This window comes from Bison bison, unplaced genomic scaffold (assembly GCF_000754665.1).
Source record: "Bison bison bison isolate TAMUID 2011002044 unplaced genomic scaffold, Bison_UMD1.0 scf7180017864519, whole genome shotgun sequence".
NCBI lineage: Eukaryota > Metazoa > Chordata > Mammalia > Artiodactyla > Bovidae > Bison > Bison bison.
The window spans coordinates 21,621,783-21,642,477 of NW_011495072.1; the positions used below are offsets into that span (position 1 = coordinate 21,621,783).

Sequence of the window (20,695 nt, forward strand, 5' to 3'; positions counted from 1 at the left end):
CTTATGATTTTAAGAAATACTTTTGGATTGATATGCGCCATTGTGAGCTGTACTTCAGAAGACACACCTAGATAGATATTTTAAAAAGTTTTCTCAAAGTAACAAGCACTTGGTTTACTGTAACCACTTCACATATGATTTTTAAAACACACTTTTCCATCAAGGTTAAGAAATAGAGAAAGATGTGAAAATATTAGCCCAATGTGAAGCTTAAACTTAGATCAGAAGGGAAATTACAGATTTCCCTTCCACGAATCTTGTTGTGGGAGGAAAAAATTCATTGCTGCGTGTGGATTCTCCTCCATTTGCCCTTTTGTCAGTTCCTCGTTTATGTTAAAGAAGTATGTGGAGAAAGGTTATTCAAGGCATCATTTAAGCATTCTTGCTTTTTTAAAAAAAATAATAGGATTTTGCCTTAACTTCAGCCCACACAGTGGCAGCAAGTTCCCTCAAGGCCCCAGTTCTATCAGTTGTATCTTTTCTTTGTTTCATTCATTCATTGGTTCATGTAACTGTTTGTAAATATCTGTTATGTGTCAGGCAACTTATTGGGAGTAGAGGTTAAACCAATGAAAAGACTCTCACAAGGTCGTGGGAAAATTGTATGCAAAAACCCAAAACACAAATATTAATATATGATGTCCTTCACCACACTCAAGAGGATATATTGTTTATTCTTTGTTGGTGTGATGGAGTTTGGGCCCAGATGTCTTGGAAATGGGGAAGTGTTTCTCTCTTCCTTCACTTTTATTGAAGGTGCTAATTATGTAAATGTTCTTGGGTTCCAGCCAATCCCTTTTTCAAGCAAATACCCCCATCAAGAGAAGCTTGTGTTCATGTTTGTTCTCAATTAGTAATATTAGAGGCTTCAAATCAGGCTGGATAGATATCAAAAGAAGTGAATACTATTTGAAATTACACATAGGGTATATTGGTACTTTTAATTCAAGTATTGTCACCAAAATATCATTGTTGACAGCTTTATTCATACTAGGAATATTGTCAAAAAATATACTGTTGCAACCTTCAGTTCTTCTATATGTGTGGATCAGAGCTTCTCAGTTGCTTCTTACACATCTCTAAGTACATGAATCACGTGCCATGGTTTATGTTAATAGAGGAACACATTGTGTGTGTGTGTTAGCTGCTCAGTTGTGTCCCGACTCTTTGCGACCCCACGGACTGTAGCTCACTAGTTCCTCTGGCCGCGGCATTCTTCAGGCAAGAATACTGGAGTGGGTTGCCATTTCCTTCTCTAAGGGATCTTCCCAACCCAGGGTTTGAACCCTGGTCTCTGGCATTGCAGGCAGATTCTCTACCATCTGAACCACCAGGGAAGCCCCTGAGTTGCACATTGCAGAATCTGTTTTCCTCTGATTACAATTTCCAAGTGTTCCCACTTGCCAGGATGTTCTTTGCAAAGATGAGATTGGATACAAACATCTACTGCCCTGTGTCAGTATAGGTGAGGCAGAGAGCCATTCTGTAATCCAATGGAAGGTATAAAGTCAGGAAGAGCTGGGAATGGGAACAATTGAGGAAAGAGCACAGGAGGGTAGACTACCCCAAGGGTGGTCTGCGCATCTGGTCTTGCAGCAGAACACAGGCTGTTGAAGAAGAGTTACAGAAAATAGGTATTGTAGGAAAGTCTCCATCAGGGAGGCCTGGGGCATGTTCTGCTGTTGGGCAGAACAAAGCTCCCAGGATCTAAGAGCTGGTGGGCGTGGGGAAGACTTGCTGCTAAGTTACAAGAGGTCCACTGCTTGGAAGACAGAGGAGGACTGCCAGTCTCATCCATAAGGCCACTGGGGTGCTACATAGGTGACCAAGGTAGGTCAAGCAGAAATCAGGCACAAAGTAGAAATTGCATTTCAGGAACAATGCATAAATCCCATTATCAAATGTAGGCCAGAATGTTCAACTTGAATTAGCGGCAGACTTGATATTGAATCACAGAGCCTGGGCTATACCAGTGTAGTTCTCTCCTGCCTGAAGTCAGGGTTTTCAGAGATCAGGGAGACCAGAGATTAAATTTGGGGGATAAAGGATCAAGAAATATACCCAAGTGGCCCTGGTTTTGTGAATAGGGTGGAGAGTGGGAGATACAGAGCAAAGAATGAAGTAGGATGAAGCACTGTTATCCATTTCAGAGTCTCATCTTTCACTTCTCACCAAATTGACCTCATTATTTAAGCTGATCCCATTGTCAGGTTATTTACGGTTAGACCGTATGGGGAATTGCCCCATTGATTCAGCTAACAAGGTTTTGTGAAAGGCAAAGGCAAGACTAAAAAGTTTTCTGCTTTCATCACTGCCAGACCTTTTCTTGGAGGTCACCAACAACAACCTCTTGTTTGGACATTAACTTCCTCCTCTTCTTTGCAACACCGAACGCTGCTGGTCGAGGACCTCCACCCCGTGACATTCTCCTCTCCTGGTTTCTTTGACATGATCGTTTTCTTCCATCTTGCTGACATTCCTGCTTTGTGTCCTTTCTTTGTTCCTTTCTTTATCTCCCACTCTGCAGTTATGTGCTTCCCTGGTGGCTCAGAGGTAAAGAATCCACCTGATAATCTCTAGAAGAATATTTCTTCTGTTAGTTTCTAAGCAAGAATCCCTATTACAGAAGCACCCTCTCTTAGCAGTCACCTCATCCCTCCTTAGGCAGAATTTCATTACATACCCAGGCCTGAACTAGTCACACATGAAGCTATCAGGACTTGACAGATCATTCATCCCCTGAGGCCGAGGTGGCCCTGATTCCCCAGAAGATCGTGGCGGGGAGAGAAGGTTGCTAACTGAGCAAAATCAAGGCTCTATGAGGAAGAGAGGCTGTTAACACTGATTAGGCAAACTACTGTATCTTTTTCATGTAAGTTTGGGTTCAATCAATGTTTATTAAGTAGGGCTTTTGTTTTATTTCAAGATATGAAGAATTTTAACTCACTTGAATATTCTAATGCTGTAATGAATTATAAATACTGATATTGAATAAACCTTTAAAATGATCAGTGCTGCACATAACAGGTTCATTTCAACTGTTTTGCTTAAGTTCATATGGAGCGATTATAATTAAGATTTTGAAAGCAAACTTGATTGAGATTTTAATAGCTGTCTAAAACTGCTGGCCAGAAAACTGTGCTCAGAATTGCTCATTAAGTAGAATTGTTTCCTGTCACTTTTTGAGGGAATGTTTTTCTTAGTCTTTGAGTGCTATATTCACAGGATTCAAATGTTCATAGAATTTCAGCTATCTGTTAACAAATTTACCTTTTGGCACTGAATTGCAGAATTCTCAAAATGCCTGCCAAGTGTGAAATGTAATAAGCAATAGGTCAAAAAATTATGATTTTGAGATGTTTTGTAGCATTTTAGAGTTGGAAAGAGAGGCTGCTTAACCAGAATCCTCTTCTCGTACCCCTGAGAGGACTCTTGTCCTTCCCACTCGGTGTCTGTTCAGGCCCAGCACCTCTCAAGATCCACTGTGGGTCAGTCAGAGGTGGAAGCCAGAGAATTTGAAGAAATTCTTGTATCCTTCGCACAGCAGTTAGTACCGTCCTCTGTGAGTGGGGGCTCGTTTAACCTTCTGAATTGTTGTCACCGGTCCACCACACAGATGATCCCAGTGGAGAGATCAAAGCGGGCCAGCACCCTCTGGGTGCTGAAGATATTCTATGCAGTCAAAGAGATCAGAAAGATTCATTTTATTTCTGAATGAAACAGAAGCGACAGAACAGAGGAACACTGCTTCTAAACTCTTCATTGGATATTGCTGCTCAGAGTTATGGACCTTGGCACCAGAGGGCTTTGAGCTGGCATTTTATGTTTTCAGCAACCCTCTTGCTAACTGCTGAGAAGTGATGACTCTCAATATTTTGACAGCCTGCAATAGGACTCAGGAGAGAAGCAAAATCTAAGATGATGCCTGGCTTGGGCATTTGAACAAGTTTTCTGAAGGTTAAAGGGTCTGGATAAGATCAAATTCCTCCCAAGTGTAAAAGTCAGGTATTCTTATCTAAGGGCAGTTTGTTTACATGCATGCTCAAATATGTATAAAAGTTAGTGTGATTCTCACAGGGAGTAGTGGTAGGAAAAGAGCAGAGAAACTGAGTAAGCTATATACAGAAGAGACAATGGATTTCAAATCAGACTTTCTTTCCCTTAATAATTCATAGAAACATTTTTACATCAGTTCTATAGGCTTGTACTATTCTGTTGCAAAGGATACATGCATGTGTACTCAGTCATGTTTGACTCTTTGCAAACCCATAAACTGTAGCCCACCAGGCTCCTCTGTCCATGGTATTTCCCAGGCATGAATACCGGAAGGGATTGCCATTTCCTCCTCCAGGGGATCTTCCTGGCCCAGGAATCGAACCTGTGTCTCTTGCGTCTCCTGCATTGGTAAGGAGATTCTTTACCACTGAGCCACCTATTCTGTTAAACATCTGCAAATACATATTTAGTCATTATTCCTTTGAGAAAAAAATATGAATCTGTAATTTTTCTTCAAAGTTTTAAAAATGAACTTCCTGCTAATATTATCTGAAACTCCCAGCAAACTTCCACATCACTAGTACTTCAAAATGACATTTTGGAGTAACAGGCTGATTCTAAAGTAAGATGCAGAAGGCTGGGAAGACATTGCAGAAATTAAGTATTCCCAGCCCCACTGTACTCTGCCTATCCATACAGATTCTGTACATTTTTTTGAATACATGTAACTGTTTGTTATAGGCTTCCCAGGTGGCTCAGGGGTAAGGAATATGCCTGTCAGTGCAGGAGATGCAGGAATGATCGCTGGGTATCGAAGATCCCCTGGAGAAAGAAATGGCAACCTGCTCCAGAATTCTTGCCTGGGAAATCCCATGGACAGAGGAGTCTCATGGGCTGCAGTCCATGGGGGCGCAAAGAGTTGTATACAACTTAGCAACTAAAACAACAATTCTTCATTAGAATACCTTATCTGTAAGCCTCATCTAGCTTTTTTTAACTTTTAGGACAAATTCCAAATTTGTGCTTTATTCAGGAAAGTTAATTGGGGGAAATTATGTTCATAAGTGCAGAAGTTCAGGTGAAAAACTTTAACTGCTAGACTTTTCTTCTTAAAGCAAAATAATAAAATATTACGATGTCAACCTTGACATTGAGTCATAAAGTAGGTTAATATGGATTTTATACAGTGCTTTGACTCCATTCCTGCAAAAACCTTTAATGATGAATATAATATTAAAATTGGAGCTATGCTTCCATGTTTGAATCTAAGGTTTGCCATTAGCTATTAGACTTTATGAAAATTATTTAATCTCTTGGTGTTCCAGTTTATCTGTGAAAGGTCTTCCCTTGTGGCTCTTTACAGCTGGTAAAGAATCCACCTGTAATGTTTGGAGACCTGGGTTCAATCCCTGGGTTGGGAAGATCCCCTGAAAAAGGAAAAGGCTACCCACTCCAGTATTCTGGCCTGGAGAATTCATGGACTGTGTATAGTCCATGGCGTCTCAAAGAGTTAGACACGACTGAGCAACTTCCAATTATCTGTGAAAAGGAATAATCCCTACCTCATAGGGTAGTTGTGAGGATCACAAATTGATATACATAAAATGTTTAGAACAGTGCCTGGTCCATGATAAGTGTTACATATATCACTTTTTGAAATGACAACAAAGGGAATGTATTTATGAATTTACATAACAAATATGTATGTATCATAGGCTTAAATTAAGAGCATTTGGGATAAATAATCAGTTTTCTGAAACATATTTCCCATTATATCTTGGAAACCCTTACTTTGGCTTTCTTATTAATGAAGTCAACTGAATCAGAACTGTTAGGGTTTCACATTTAAGTTATAATTATACATTTCCTAATACACTGGGAGCAATAAGCTGAAAAGTTATACATACACCAAATGCAAGTGAGACCAGACTGCAAAATGAGCTTCTGTTCCAAGATTCATCTCATTCATTTATTTTTGGGTTTCAATCATGCTAGTCTTCATACATTCTCATCAACATTTTTAATGACTTGGTAAAGTAGAAGGATTTCCTGTGTAATCAACTATTTTTTTTCCCCTGCGAGTGTGTTTTAAAAATAAAGTTCTTTAAATGTCTAGTCTTTTTTGTTTTTAGTAAAAATGAATGGCCTTAAAAGACATTTGTCCTGCTAGTCTTTTTAAAGATGAGAGAGATGAAAGCCAGGAAAACTGGAAGAAGATGGCCTCAAGAGAAAGATCTGTATGATAAATTTGAAATTGCAAGGAATACTGTTTCTCCTTTCCAAGGCAGAGCTGTCACCTCAGAAACCTATTTTTTATGAAAAGAAGAGTGTTACACAGAGTATTAGAGTTTAGTCTGTTGAATACATATGTGGGTAAGGCACTTGAAGGTGACCACGAATCATTCAATCCTGGTATATTAATACAACGGAGACTTGCATTTTCGTCCAGGAGAAATCTTAACCAAACAGAAGTATAGATTCTCCAGAAAAAAAAAAAAAAAAGATAGAATTACTGTCTACTACAAGACAGTGGCTCAGATGGTAAAGAATCTGCCTGTAATCCAGGAGACACGGGTTCAATCCCTGGGCAAGGAAGATCCCCTGGAGAGTGGAATGGCAACCCACTCCAGTATTCTAGCCAGAGGAATCCCCATGGACAGAGAAGCCTGGCAGGCTACAGTGCATGAGGTTGCAGAGTCCAACACAACTTAGTGACTAACACTTCTACTTTTCACATAAGACAGTAATGCAATATTTCAGGACCCAGGATAATTCCCCCCTGGATTCAATAGCCAATAGACACTCCAAGGAAGTCCTGTGAGGAAAAGTATAATTCTTCTGTACTGTAGAGAAGAAATGTCATTCTTTCTTAGCCATTGATTGGAAAGGTCAGGTAAATCCCACTCTACTTCCCTGACTGCTTTGTGCTCACCAAAACATCTCAAAGCACTTCTTAAATGCCTCTTTATTTCCCACCTGTGTCATTTGCAAAGTAATATTTTTCTCTTTCATTGTGTGAATTAATACTTGATCTCTTTGTCTTAGACATTCTCTACCTAATGTTACGGGAGTGGTGAATGAGTTCATCATTACTTTATAAAGTTAGTATTTCTCAGCTTTACTTTTTCTTTCTAAAGAGCCCTAATTCTTTTATCCAGTTATCCTAAATAGGTATATAGCAAATCCTTCCTAAATGTGAATTTTTCTTTTCTTAAAAAAATAAAGAAGAAGATTTTGCTTTAACTTACTTTGCCTAATGTTTCTGAGATACAATCTCTACCTAGAAGATAGATTGCTAAGATTAGAGAAATTTGGGGAACACTGGGCAGAAAAGTTAACAGTTTTACTTAACAGATTGTCATGCTTTGGGTCATGCAGGAAAGCTAATTGGGAGGAAATTACACCTTTAAATGCAGAAAGTTCAGACAAGAAAGCTTTAACTGCCAGACTTTTCTTCCTAAATTAGAACAAAATAATGAAACAGTGCAGTGTCAACTTGAATGCCAGAACTGGACTGCATGGGGTTGAGTGAGCCCTGGCTTCCTGACTTCTTACCTGAATGCCCTTAGATAAGCAGGTAATCTCTCTACACCTTGGTGTCCTCATCTGTAAAATGAAGACAGTGGAATAATACCATTCTGGGGCAGCTGGAAATTATGAATCTTGATGTGCTAATATGCACTGTGACTCTCTAGGAGGGGTTAGAGTTTAAAGCTGATTTTTTTTCACCCAAGAGTCTCCCCACAACCCCTCTTAAAAAACTACTTAACATCCTGTTGAACTTAGTTTTAGAAGCACTGACATGTTGCTGCTGCTGCTGCTGCTGCTAAGTCGCTTCAGTCGTGTCCGACTCTGTGCGACACCGTAGACGGCAGCCCAACAGGCTCCCCTATCCCTGGGATTTTCCAGGCAAGAACACTGGAGTGGGTTACCATTTCCTTCTCCAGTGCATGAAAGTGAAAAGTGAAAGTGAAAGAAGCAGTGACATAGGGACATTTGATTTTTGCTTGTCCTTCAAAGGCTCATTTCTAGAAACTTTATTATCTTCAAGTCCCAAAGATTCTTTAAATTTTCTTATGTTGCCTTTTTATTATTGATAAGAACAGGGGAAATTAATTCAAGCATGTACTTTAGAAGAGCTTGAAAGCAAGCTAATAACCTGTATACTAGTTTTTATTAGGGCTTCCCTTGTGGCTCAGCTGGTAAAGAATCCGCCTGCAATGCGGGAGGCCTGGATTTGATCCCTGAGTTGAGAATATCTCCTGGAGATGGGAAAGCCTACCCCTTCCCGTACTGTGGCGTAGAGAATTCCATGGACTGTATAGTCCGTGGGGTCACAAAGAGTGGGACACAACTGAACGACGTAGCTTTTATTTTATTGATGATGAACTAGCTCTTTTGAGGAATGACAGGTGCATTATAACAGTACTGGCCTACAGATTTGTGAATATACAGAATCTGACCTTATATGTTAAAAATTAAAAAAAAATAACAACACAAGTATACAGAACGAATTTTATTATAGTGCTCTTATGATTCATTTTTCTCATAGCTATGTCTCCTACATTTATATGAACGGTTGAGCAAAGTATGGATATCATGTAAAGTTTAATTAGCTTTTATTTCAATTAGGAAAGAAGTTTTAATTTTTTTTTTTATAAGCTTCTAATCATTAGAAAAAAAAGAATGAGCATAGCACGTAAGTCAGTGTCTGGTTGTTAGGTAGACCATGTTTCCTTTATGTCCTCATGCTGCTCCCCCATTGCACACACATATGCACCCCAGGCTTAGTGTCTGGACTTTCACACTATTCCAACTTATCGAACTGCTCTGTTATGCTGTTCCAGGCATCCCACATTCCCTTGTTTGCTTGCTAAGTCGCTTCAGTCATGTCTGACTCTTTGCGACCCTATGGACTGTAGCCCGCCAGGTTCTTCTGTCCATGGGATTCTCAGGCAAGAATACTGGAGTGGGTTGCCATGCCCTCCTTCAGGGGGTCTTCCCGACCCAGGAATGGAACCCGTGTCTCATGCATTGACAGGCTGATTCTTTCCCGCTGAGCCACCAGGGAAGACCTGAGAGAGCTTGAGGGCTTACTGGAACATTAGTGGTCTGAACCCTTGCCCAGAGTTGCTGAGTCATTAGAATTGGGATGGAATCCAAGCAGCATTTTCATCCAGTTCCCAGGTGCTGTGGATGCTGCTGCTGTGGGGAACCACATCGGAGAATCTCTGCCCATAGAGCGCTCTCAAAAAAGCAGATCCCTTTCCTCTAGTTTCCCAACTAAAAAATGATTCATTATGATTGCCCCATCCATTGGTTGCTTTCCTATCCCCTGTCATCTGCATTTGAACAGGAGTCTCCTTTTTAAAGACTACAAACCTTAATTCACAGGAATAAATCTAGTTCTTGGCTTCATATCCTTCAATCTAAGCTGCTTTTGACCCACTGTTGCACTAAAACTGTCCTTTCCCTAGGGTATTAAGGCTTCCTGGTTGCCACACACCCACATCGTAACTGCTACTAGTAACATGTAAAGGTTAAGAGCATGGTCTCAGGAGGTGGACTGCCTTGGGTTGAGATGCTGGGTCCTCACTCTACCCAGCTGTAGACACTTTATTTCTGCTTGATATTCCTCATGCGCAGCTGGATTTCAATAACAATACCTATCTCATAGGATTGTTTTGAATATTAAATTTCACCAACTCAGTGGACATGAGCTTGAGCAAACTCTTATAGATAGTGAAGGACAGGGAAGCTTGGCGTGCTGCAGTCCATGGGATGGTAAAAAGTTGGACAGAACGTTCGGACTGAACAACAACAAAAAATATTTCCAAAGTACGGAGAATAGTCCCTTAAAAGTAGTACGTGTCATGTAAGTTTTTTAAAAGCTTTTTCCTCAACTTCATTGAGATATAATTGACCTAAAACAGTATAAGTTTCAGGTTACAGTGTGTTAATTTGACACATTTTATATTGCAAAATGATCACCACCAGAGCAGTAACCAACACCTCTGTCCCATCACATGATTACCATTTGTGTGTGTGTGTGATGAGAATGTTTAAGATCTACTCTTTTAGCATCATTCAAGTATATCATACACTATTTTTAGCTATAATCACCATGCTGTACATTAAACCCCCAGAAGATGTTAATCTTATAAGTAAAAGTTTGTGCCCTTTGACAAGTATATCTGCATTTTCCCAACTTCCCAGTCCCTGGGATTCAAACCACTGTTCTACTTTCTGTATCCATGAATTTCACTGTTTCTTCTTTTTTTTAGATTCCATGTGTAAGTGATCCCATGCAATATTTATCTTTCCCTATCTGATTTATTTCACTTAGCATAATGCCCTTAAGGTTCATTCACATTGTCACAAACTGTGGGATTGCCTTCTTTCTTGTGGTGAATAGTATCCCACTGCATATACATGAAACATCTTTATTATCCATTCATCTGTAAATGAACACTTAGGTTGCTTCCACATCTTAGATACTTTGAAAAATGTTACAATGAATATAAGAGTGCAGATGTCTCTTCAGTATTCTGATTTCAGTTCCTTTAGATAAATACCCCTCTGATGTGGGATTGCTGGATGACATGGTAGTTCTATTTTTAATTTTTTGAGAAGCCTCTGTACGGTTTTCTGTAGTAGTTGTACCATCTTGCATTCTGATCAACAGACCAGCAATGCACAAGGGTTGCCTTTTCTCCATACCTTGCCAACACTTGTCATCTCTTATGTTTCTTGATGATAGCCTTTCTGACAAGTGTGAGGTGATATCTCAACTATGGTTTTGCTTCGCATTCCCTGTTGCTTAGTGATGTTGGGCACCTTTTCATGTACCTGTTGGTCTTTTGTATATCTTTTTTTGAAAACTGCCTGAATAGGAAGGAACTGAATAGTTCCTTCATACACTTTTAATTGGGTTGGTTTTTGTTGTTGTTGCTATTGAGATGTGTGAGTTCTTATATGTTTTGAATTAGTATTAGTGAAAGTCACTCAATCGTGTCTGACTCTTTGCAACCCCATGAACTGTACAGTCCATGGAATTCTCCAGGCCAGAATACTGGAGTGGGTAGCCTTTCCCTTCTCCAGGAGATCTTCCCAACCCAGGGATTGAACCCAGGTCTCCCATATTGTTCCTAACCCCTTATTGGATACATGATTTGTATGTATTTTTTCCCATTCCATAGGCTGCATTTTCATCTTGTTGTTTCCTTTGCTTTGTCAGAGCTTTATGTTAGCTATTATTAAAAGTTGCCCAGATTTGCCTCTCAGGGTCTCACCTTCATGATTTCTATCATGGCAGCATATCACCTCAACTATCAATTATTTCTTCTTCAAACCAATCTACTTTACCAACATTATTATAAAAGAAAACGTATTACTATAAATGGAATACCAGCATCACTTGATATAAAAGGTAACCATAAAATAAATACAGTGAAAAATCAATTTTTTAAAAATTCTAGACCGTTATTTTCTGCAGAACACTCTGAGCCTGAGACTTAACCCTTTTTTATGAAAAAGAGGTAAATTAGCAAGCTCTAGCCGCTATCACGTTTCAGTGACTAGCCCCACATTTCAGTGTCTTCATATGCTAGAGTTTATCATCCACTCACGTAGTAGTCCAGTGCAGGCCTGCTACCTCCGGGGACCCGGCCTCCTTCCACTTTGTGGCACCAACACCTGCTGGACCCAGGAATCTCTTTGCTTCTAGTCAGCAGATAGAGGCAGAGAACATGGAGAAGGACACCTGATTTGTTGCCTTTTAGGTCTGAAACTGTCCTAAGTCACTCATCCCTTGATATAAGTCACCTAGAGGCAGGTGTGCAGGGAATGTTGGTCCAGGCTAAGTAGCAACTTTACGCTATGAAATCGAGAACACAAGTTTTTGGTGGTCAAATTCTGACATATATATAGGTTATAGCAAGACATAGCCACAGTGTCTTAAATGCTAGGAGGGATCGTACAGCTATTACTTCTTTGGGAAAGGGAAAGTGTTAGTCACTTAGTCATGTCTGACGACCCCATGGACCATAGCCCACCAGGCATCTCTGTCTATGAGATATGGGATTCTCCCAGCGAGAATACTGGGGTGGGTAGACATTCCCTTCTCCAGGGGATCTTCCTGACCCAGGGATCGAACCCAGGTCTCCCGCACTGCAGGCAGATTCTTTACCATCTGAGCCACCAGGGAAGCCAAGTATTATTTTTTTAGTTCAATTTATTCTCCTCTCTCTGAACCTCAGTTTTACTGGGAAACTGTTCCAAGAAGTTAGCAACTGTCTTACTTAGCAAGTATGAAATCCATATATACATGGGAGAAACCTGTTTCTCTATATCATGATACAAAGTTAATAAGATAGTACCAAAGTAGCTTTTTACCTCCTAGTGTAGCCTAGAACTCTCCTTGGCTAGATGGGAAATGAGCTCACTCTCTATATATGTGTCTTTATAATAACCAAGAATGCATGATGTGTTTGATAGGAACATATACCCTCCTACATTTTAAAATTTAACTGTGTGCCATTACTAGACTTTTATAAATTCAAGTTGCTTTTCAGGTATTATTTGACATATATCTGAAGTGTGTGAGACTCATGCCAAGTACCGTGACACTGATTGCATGATTTCTGCTGGTGCAGTACATCTGAAATTTTTTCTTGTACTAATCTCAAGCTGATGAAGCATGGGTATGTTTGAGTGGCCAGTTGAAAGGGAGAGGAATTTCTCATTGGATTTTTAAAAAATGAAAATATGAAGCTGTTTGGAGTTTGACTATGATGTCATAAGAAAAAACTTGGTTCAGTTTGTCATTAAGAAATACGTCTCCCAGAGGGTCAGCCTTTGGGAGTTGAGGTATGAGGGCAGCATGTGCTCATAATAGAGATATTTATACTTAGTGATTTATGATTCACAGCTGCATTTTTGTAGCTTGCTATTCATCAGCCAGCTGGGGAACAGGGTAGAAGATAGAAACAGAACTGGATACCAGGTCTATCGTCAAAGATGAGATGGAGACATGAATGGGTCATTTAGGAAGTAGGGTGGGTGTATAGGTACAGCTTGATAAACAAGATAGGGTTCACGGAGCTTCACGGTGTCAACACGGAGTTCAATAAAGTGTGACAGATGGCTCAGTTGGAGGATGATGGATCATAGTACTAGGACATAGTACTTAGAACATAGTACTCCATTTTGGTTGCTCAGTGGACTTAGGACTTCCATTTTCAGGGTGGGAGGGATTCAGGAGCACAACTGTTTCCTCCAAGGAGGTGGACTGTCCGGTTGTGGTGGGGAGGGGACTGTGACTCACGGAACAGCACTTGCTCACACGCAGCCCTGTGAGGTAGTGACAGCCCTTCAGTATCAGCTCCCCAGCCCTTGGTGGGCATCTTACCACATTCTGGATATATTGTCCTAGATCTTGAGTGAACTTCCACGGACATTGCTTCAGGGTTTCCTGTAGAACTGGGGGAGCAGGGCCTTCGCCTCTCTTGGCAGAGGAGGGCTGGTGGTGGGATGAGGTTAGTGAGGCCATATGAGGGGAGCTGGAAAACAGATGCAAGAAATGAACTGAGGGTTTCCTGCTGTGTTCTTCCTGTGCCAGCCTACACCTCCCTCTACCATTAGAGTCTTTTTTCCTTTTTCTGTTATTTCCCAGTGAATCAGAATCTTTGCTGAGGTGGGGGAGGAATGTCCCCTGTGAGCTGCTGGCCCTCAGGAAATCAGTTGATTTTTCCCACCAGGGCCACCAATGTCCTTCCCAGTGTCCCACTCCTTTCTCACTCTCTGGAGCCAGCTGCAGCCTGTGGCAGACAGAAGGAGGTTCTGTGCTGGGTTAGCACTGTTCATCCCCTCAGCTATCTCTGGAAACAGCTTTCAGTTACAAGTTCACAGAGAAAGGGAATTTTATCAAGGAAAACGGCAAAGGATGGAGTGACACAGCTTTCGCATCTCCATCTCTTGCTTCTGTGTCTTTGTCCTGTCATGCTTCCTGTCTCCCACTCCCAGGAGAGAAAACAGCCAATAAGGATCTTTCACCAAGAGCTTCTTTGGGAATCTAATGAAAATGGCAGGCGGTGACTTCCAATTAAGAACTTCTCTTGCCAGTGGTGGTGAAATGACCAAACCACCAGGTCCTCAGTTACATATAAGGATCAAAAGCATGCAGTAGAAATATGAAGAAATTTCTCTGAAAACAGAACCTCAAAAAATAATAATAATGGCAGAGTTAGAAAGGATGGTGTGAAGCTCTTTCGGTCTTTGTTGGAAGACTGGAATGGGTGTCAAAAGGATCAGGAAAGTCTTTCTATACTCAGTTCTCTGATATCTGGAGACCCCAGGAGCTGTGAAGGTGCTTTGTTCCCCAACAAGTTTCCCTTAAAACTGTAGAGGTACACTGGAACTCCTGGGTGTGTCTTGAGTCTTGAGGAGTGTCAGAGTGGAGCAGGGAGGTGATCTGGCTTAACCTGGAAAAATTAGAGGAAAGGCTTACACAGTCCTAGATAGAGACTGTGGTCAAAATAGCTCTGATCTTGGATTCAAATTTTGGCTGTGCCAGGAATAGACATGATTAACGTCTTTATTTCTCTTTGGATCGGTGTCCTTATCTCTAAGGGAAGACTGAGCTAAATTTCATTCATTCTAGCAGCCATTCATATTCATTGCCAGTCACTGTGCTTTAATATGAAAGTATAAAGAAAACATTATACAATCCTTGTCTCAGAGAACCTCTCAATTAAGTGGAGGAGACAGATGTTGCTGATACTTATAAAAGCATGTGTAAAGTACCATAATAAATGTACAAAGTGCTATTGGAATGCAGAGAGGGAGGGATGGCTTGTCCCAGGAATAGAGCTGCAGTAGAGTAGGCAATATGTAAATCATGTCTTAAGAACAGAACTGCCTACCATTGCCCAAGTATAAAAGCCAGAATATATGGGAATGCCTGGTATGTTTGAGAATGAAAAAGTTTAGCTGTGACTATAACATTGCATGTCTGGAAGTTTGTAAGAGAAGCTGAAAAAGATGGGTTTAGGTTCATCTGTAAATAGTCTATTACAACAGCTCCTGTCATTCCATTGCCTATGAAGACACACTGGAAATTGTAAATAGAGGACCTGGATTGCACACAATTTGAGCAGAGAATATGAAAGCACAGAAGCTGAATTCTGATGATGCTTTAATGCAGGAAAGAAATGATGAGGGACTGAATTTTTAAATAGGGATAATGATAGAAGTGTATATATTTGAAATACAATCAAAATATAAGAGCACTGGTGGTGGGGGTGGAATGGTTTAGTCATTATCACGTTCGACTCTTGTGACCCCATGGATGGTGGCCCACTGGGCTTCTCTGTCCGTGGGATTTCCCAGGCAAGAATAATGGAGAGGGTTACCGTTCCTCCTCCAGGAGATCTCCCGACCCAGGGATCAAACCAGGGTCTTCTGTATTGCAGGCAGTCTCCTCCATTGCAGGGGGATTCTTTACTGGACTGAGCCACCAGGGAAGCTGATAGAATTTAACAGTTGATAGAGGCAAAGGAAGGAAATGAAGGTTTTAGTGTTGAGGTAAAGGTGAGAATTTCAGCCTGTGTGTCCAAGGTGGCAGGAGGTTTAGGGTGGGAGGCAGGAATTTCATTTCGGATGGGAAGGCTTGGAGCACTTCAACATGCCAGTCTGAGCATGCAGAGATTTTGCTATGTAATAAGTGGTTTTGCTTTGTAATAAGTGGAGATTTGCATCTGGAGCCCAAGGGAGAAAGAAATATTTAGTAGCAGGGGTTGGTAAAGCCTTAGGAGAAATGAAGTCCTCTAGAGTGGGCTTCTGACAGGCTAAGAGAAAAAGAATCAAAATAAAAATCAAGGAACATAGAATTTAGAATTTAGGTCTGCAATTCACTGCCCAGAGCCTCTACCTCCAAGGCAGACTTAATCCACCTTAACCTATGTTCAGGTCAAGTTGAGAGCTACTGGGAGAAATGCTATCTCCTTTCCTGTTCTAATACTACCTTCTCTGTAGGGCTTGCATCAGAATTCTCTCCATCTGTCTAATAATTATTCTTCCTTGTAGTGTAGTAAGGATCACCCCTTATCTTTCTTTCATGTCATGTTAATTTAGGTTCTCCTAGGGGAAAAAAGTGAAAGTGTTAGTTTCTCAGTTGTGTCTGACTCTTTGTGACCCCATCGACTATAGCCTACCAGGCTTTTCTGTCCATGGAATTCTCCAGGCAAAACTACTGGAGTGGGTTTCTGTTTCCTTCTCCAGGGGATTTTCTTGACCCAGGGACTGAACCCGAGTCTCCTGCATTGCAGGCAGATTCTTTACCATCTGAGCCACCGGTTCTCCTAGAAGCAGGTACCAAATGTGACTAAATATATAAGAGATTTATCAAGGGAAACATTTGTAAAAGACAAAAGTTGGAGGGTGGTAAGCCAGAGAAGGCAGGAGAACATTCAGATTATGATGAAGGTCTGACTCATGTGAAGGAGAGAGGGAAGGAAGAAGGATAGGGTAGGAGGTATCTCAGAGTACCACATAGTTCCAAGAAAACTTTGACCAGAATTGTGGGGAGTCTTTATGTCACATCTTGGAGGAATAGACTCACCTGAATTCCCCCACCATGCTTAGCCATTTCTAGGAGAGCCCACAAGCAGTGCTCAGTCACATGCATGCTTAGTCACTTCAGTTGTGTCCAACTCTTTGCAACTCTATGGACTATACTCTGCCAGGCTCCTCTGTCCATTAGATTCTCCAGACAAGAATACTGCAGTGGCCATCCTCCAGGGATCTTCCCGACCCAGGGATCAAACCTGCATCTCCTGCAAGCCTCCTGCGTTGCAGGCTGATTTTTTTACCCACTGAACCATCTGGGAAACCTGTGACTCAGTAATTAATCCAAAGGAGTGACAACTGGAACCATCAGACCAAAACCCTCCCAGAGCAGAGATGCTAGTGGTGCACATTTCATGGCCACTATAGATGCCTTCAGTGAGTCAGTGACGCTTCCTAAATGTTCTACTGGCACTTATTATCCACACCAGTCAAAACTCAGCATGTCCAGCATTCCACCATAGTTTCATTTTGTGTCCACCCAACTGGATTATAAACCCTTCTTTAAAGATCAGTGCCGTGTCCTTAACTCAGAGGCATCTAGGTATTCATCATAATAAGAATTGTGTTATTTTCTTTACTTGAATTTATCTGAGAGTTGTAGCAGTGGGAGTTTTGACTTAGGAAGTTGAGATGGGGGAAGTTAAGAATATGATTTGGTTGAGGAGTCCCATAGATATCACAGTGAGGGAGGGAGGATTAGAGCATGGAAAGTAGACATACCCGCTAAAGAAAAGCAGACACTAGGGCCTAGGCACATGCATTTGGTTAGGTAAAGTCCAGGTATGCAAACAAAACAGTATCCAGAGAACATGATGGAAATGCTAGTCTAGGCAAGAGCTAGCAGGGAGGAGGTCCAGCAAGGTATAATGGATGGGAGTTTGAAGTAGACATCACTGCGACTCTTTGAAAACTAACCTTTATACCCACAAGGCAGTTTTCATACACCATATCACACCTTCTTTACCTTGATTAATTGGACCAGAAGAGACACCTGTCTCAAGCTGAACCTTTCAGAAATTTTTACTCCGGGTTCAGTAAATCTAATTAGTTGAATTTTCCTTGAACTGAGCCGACATGTTCAACACAGAGTTCTTGGAGCCTGCTGGGGCACTCATATACACTAAGAAGCAGGAGACGCAGATTGCAGAAAGACAAGAATGAGTCAGACATTCAGAGAATTGAGGTGAGAGCATAACTCCAGAAAAGAAGAATGAGACTGAGAGAATGGTTGCCTGGACTCCTGAGACATTTCCAACCCTGGACCCAATCCTGTGCGTTACAACACTAGGTTCTGAGATAACCTGCCAACCTTAGATTAAATTCCCTATTTTTCTTAATCCAGTTTGATTGGGATTCTTTTAGTGGTTCAGGTGGTGAAAAATCTGCCTGCAATGCAGAAGACCTGGGTTCAATCCCTGGTTTAGGAAGATCCCCTGGAGAAGGGCATGGCAACCACTCTGGTATTCTTGCCTGGGAAATCTCATGGACAAAGGAGCCTGGTGGGATATACAGTCGACAGAGTCGCAAAGAGTCCGACACTACTGAAAAACTAATCCACACACACTTTTAGTGGTAGCCAAATAATATTGACCTTGACAGTTTGTCAGGTATGCTCAAGACATAAACAGAAAACTCAGAAAAGTGCAATGTGCAGAGATACAGACAAGCAAGAGGTTATCATTAGGAAAACTCGGAAGAGTAGCCTGAACAAGGCAGCTTTTAGTCTGGTAACTGGAAATGGGTAAGCAAGTCAGAAACTAAGCACACAGAACCTGGTTACAGGAACTAGGATATAGGGTAGAGCCTTCACTGCAGAAACAAGGCAGAAAATGTTGGTTATTAGGAATAAAGTAAAAGAGGCAGATGAAGACCTCTGATCTAGCGAGGATGAATTAATTCATACACTCAGAATTCTTGGGTGTCTGCTACAGTCTAGGGACTGTAGTGTGTTAACAGACTGAGCTCAGGGTTCAGTGTACTGTGGGATGGAGCCAACCTGTCGGTGGAGACACCATGATACCTGCCCTGGAGAAGAGGAGGCTCAGAGGGCAGAATCAGGGCACCAGTCAGCTGATTATGTGGAGTGGATGATAGAATGTTAGAATTTGAAACATTCGGGACAAAAGCAGAGATATTACTTTGCCAACAAAGGTCCATCTAGTCAAGGCTATGGTTTTTCCCTTGGTCATGTATGGATGTGAGAGTTGGACTGTGAAGAAAGCTGAGCGCTGAAGAATTGATGGTTTTGAACTGTGGTGTTGGAGAAGACTCTTGAGAGTCCCTTGGACTGCAAGGAGATCCAACCAGTCCATTCTGAAGGAGATCAGTCCTGGGTGTTCTTTGGAAGGAATGATGCTGAAGCTGAAACTCCAATACTTTGGGCACCTCATGTGAAGAGTTGACTCATTGGAAAAGACCCTGATGCTGTGAGGGATTGGGGGCAGGAGGAGAAGGGATGACAGAGGATGAGATGGCTGGATGGCATCACCGACTCAATGGACATGAGTTTGAGTGAACTCCGGGAGTTGGTGATGGACAGGGAGGCCTGGTGTGCTGTGATTCATGGGGTCGCAAAGAGTCAGACACGACTGAGAGACTGAACTGAACTGAATTAGGCAAAACAGACTTGGAAAAAGTTGAAACTGAAAACTCAGTAACTTTCAAGGAGAAGCTGAGAGGAAGATAGGCCATAAAAAAGTGATTCAGAACAGGAGATAAGATGTCAGACACTCAGCTTGTCTATTTGTCAGTGTTTCCTAGGGCCCTGGTGGCAGCTGACGAACCTGTAAAAAATACCTCTTGTTCCTTTTTAGGCTAAATGAACTGTTTTGTCACAAACCTTCTCTACTTTGCCAAAGTTAAAAACTTCAGGAGGATTTGGAAAGCTTTAGACTCTAGCCTTTCCTAATTCAGTTGTGCCTCACCAGACAGACAAGACTAGATTCCTTTAAATTAATTCAGCTCAACATCTTCTGGTTAAACCTTGAACTCTCACATACTTGTAAGAAGAAATATAGTAGAAGAAAAGGAGACAGAAGGAAGGATAAAAATTCAGAGATACCTCATGATCTGTTGCATACAGCTATTGGGATACATATTGGGATAAAATTAAGTCAAACACTTGATCTCCTGTGATCTCTTTGTCTACCTCCCACTTTGAATTTTGAATATCTTGTAATCATAGATATTGCTTTTCACAAAGACCCCAAAATCACTTCTCTAGTGGGTGTCAGGGAGTCCCTATATAGTCTTATATTTAACCTTGATAAGATGACCTAAAAAGTAACCTATACAATGAAATTAGGAGATGTGCTATTGGCTCTGGTTTCTTTTCTCATAATCTTATTTCTAGTATGGTTGTTCATGGTATTAAATCGAGTCAAAAGATCGAGGACTGAGTCAGAAACTTCTGTCTGGCTTGTGATTGGCCTTATGGGGAGCAAATTGTTTAACCTCCTCAAGCTCTAATTTCCTCATCAATATTATTATGACACATGACACTTGCTCTAGTACCTTGCTGGGTGATGTTTTTTAATTGGGGTATAGTTGCTTTATAATATTGTGTTAGTTTCTGTCATACAATGAAGTGAATCAGTTATATGTATACATACATCCTCTCCTTTTTGGACCTCCATCCCACCCCACCCCCTGTCCCATACCATTATTAATTTCATACATTTTTGAATTAAGAGAAATGTGGGTTTTATATATATGGGGGGGGAGATTATAATAAAAAGGTTTGGTCAACCAAATATGGTTCAGCTTTATATTGAGATTGTTACCACTCAAAAGAACTCATTTTTATCCATTTTTTAAGAGTAGAAATATTCTGCATTTATGCTGGTTAAATTCTAATATTCTTTAATCTTTTATTTCCTTGCAAGATAATAGTTGGAGAAACTGCTGTGTTTTGCCTACAACTGGCCACAAGGGATTTTGAAAACCAGGAGAAAACTATTTTAACTGGAGACTGTTGCTATATAAATCCACTGGTGAGGAGAACTGTACGATTTCTTGGTATGTGTTCACTGAATTGTTTTTATTGTTTCTGAAATAATGTTTATGTATAAGC

General features: G+C 41.0%; 1 protein-coding gene across 2 annotated transcripts in view; it reads left to right on the forward strand.

Annotated features, from left to right (window-relative positions):
* LOC104981741 (lipid phosphate phosphatase-related protein type 5) overlaps positions 1 to 20,695 on the forward strand; it is a 136,681-nt gene that overhangs the window by 22,997 nt on the left and 92,989 nt on the right. For both annotated transcript variants that reach the window (XM_010831004.1, XM_010831005.1), the window contains exon 2: positions 20,508 to 20,640. In XM_010831004.1, the coding sequence (XP_010829306.1) occupies positions 20,508 to 20,640 (133 nt within the window). The remainder of the gene's footprint in view (positions 1 to 20,507; positions 20,641 to 20,695) is intronic.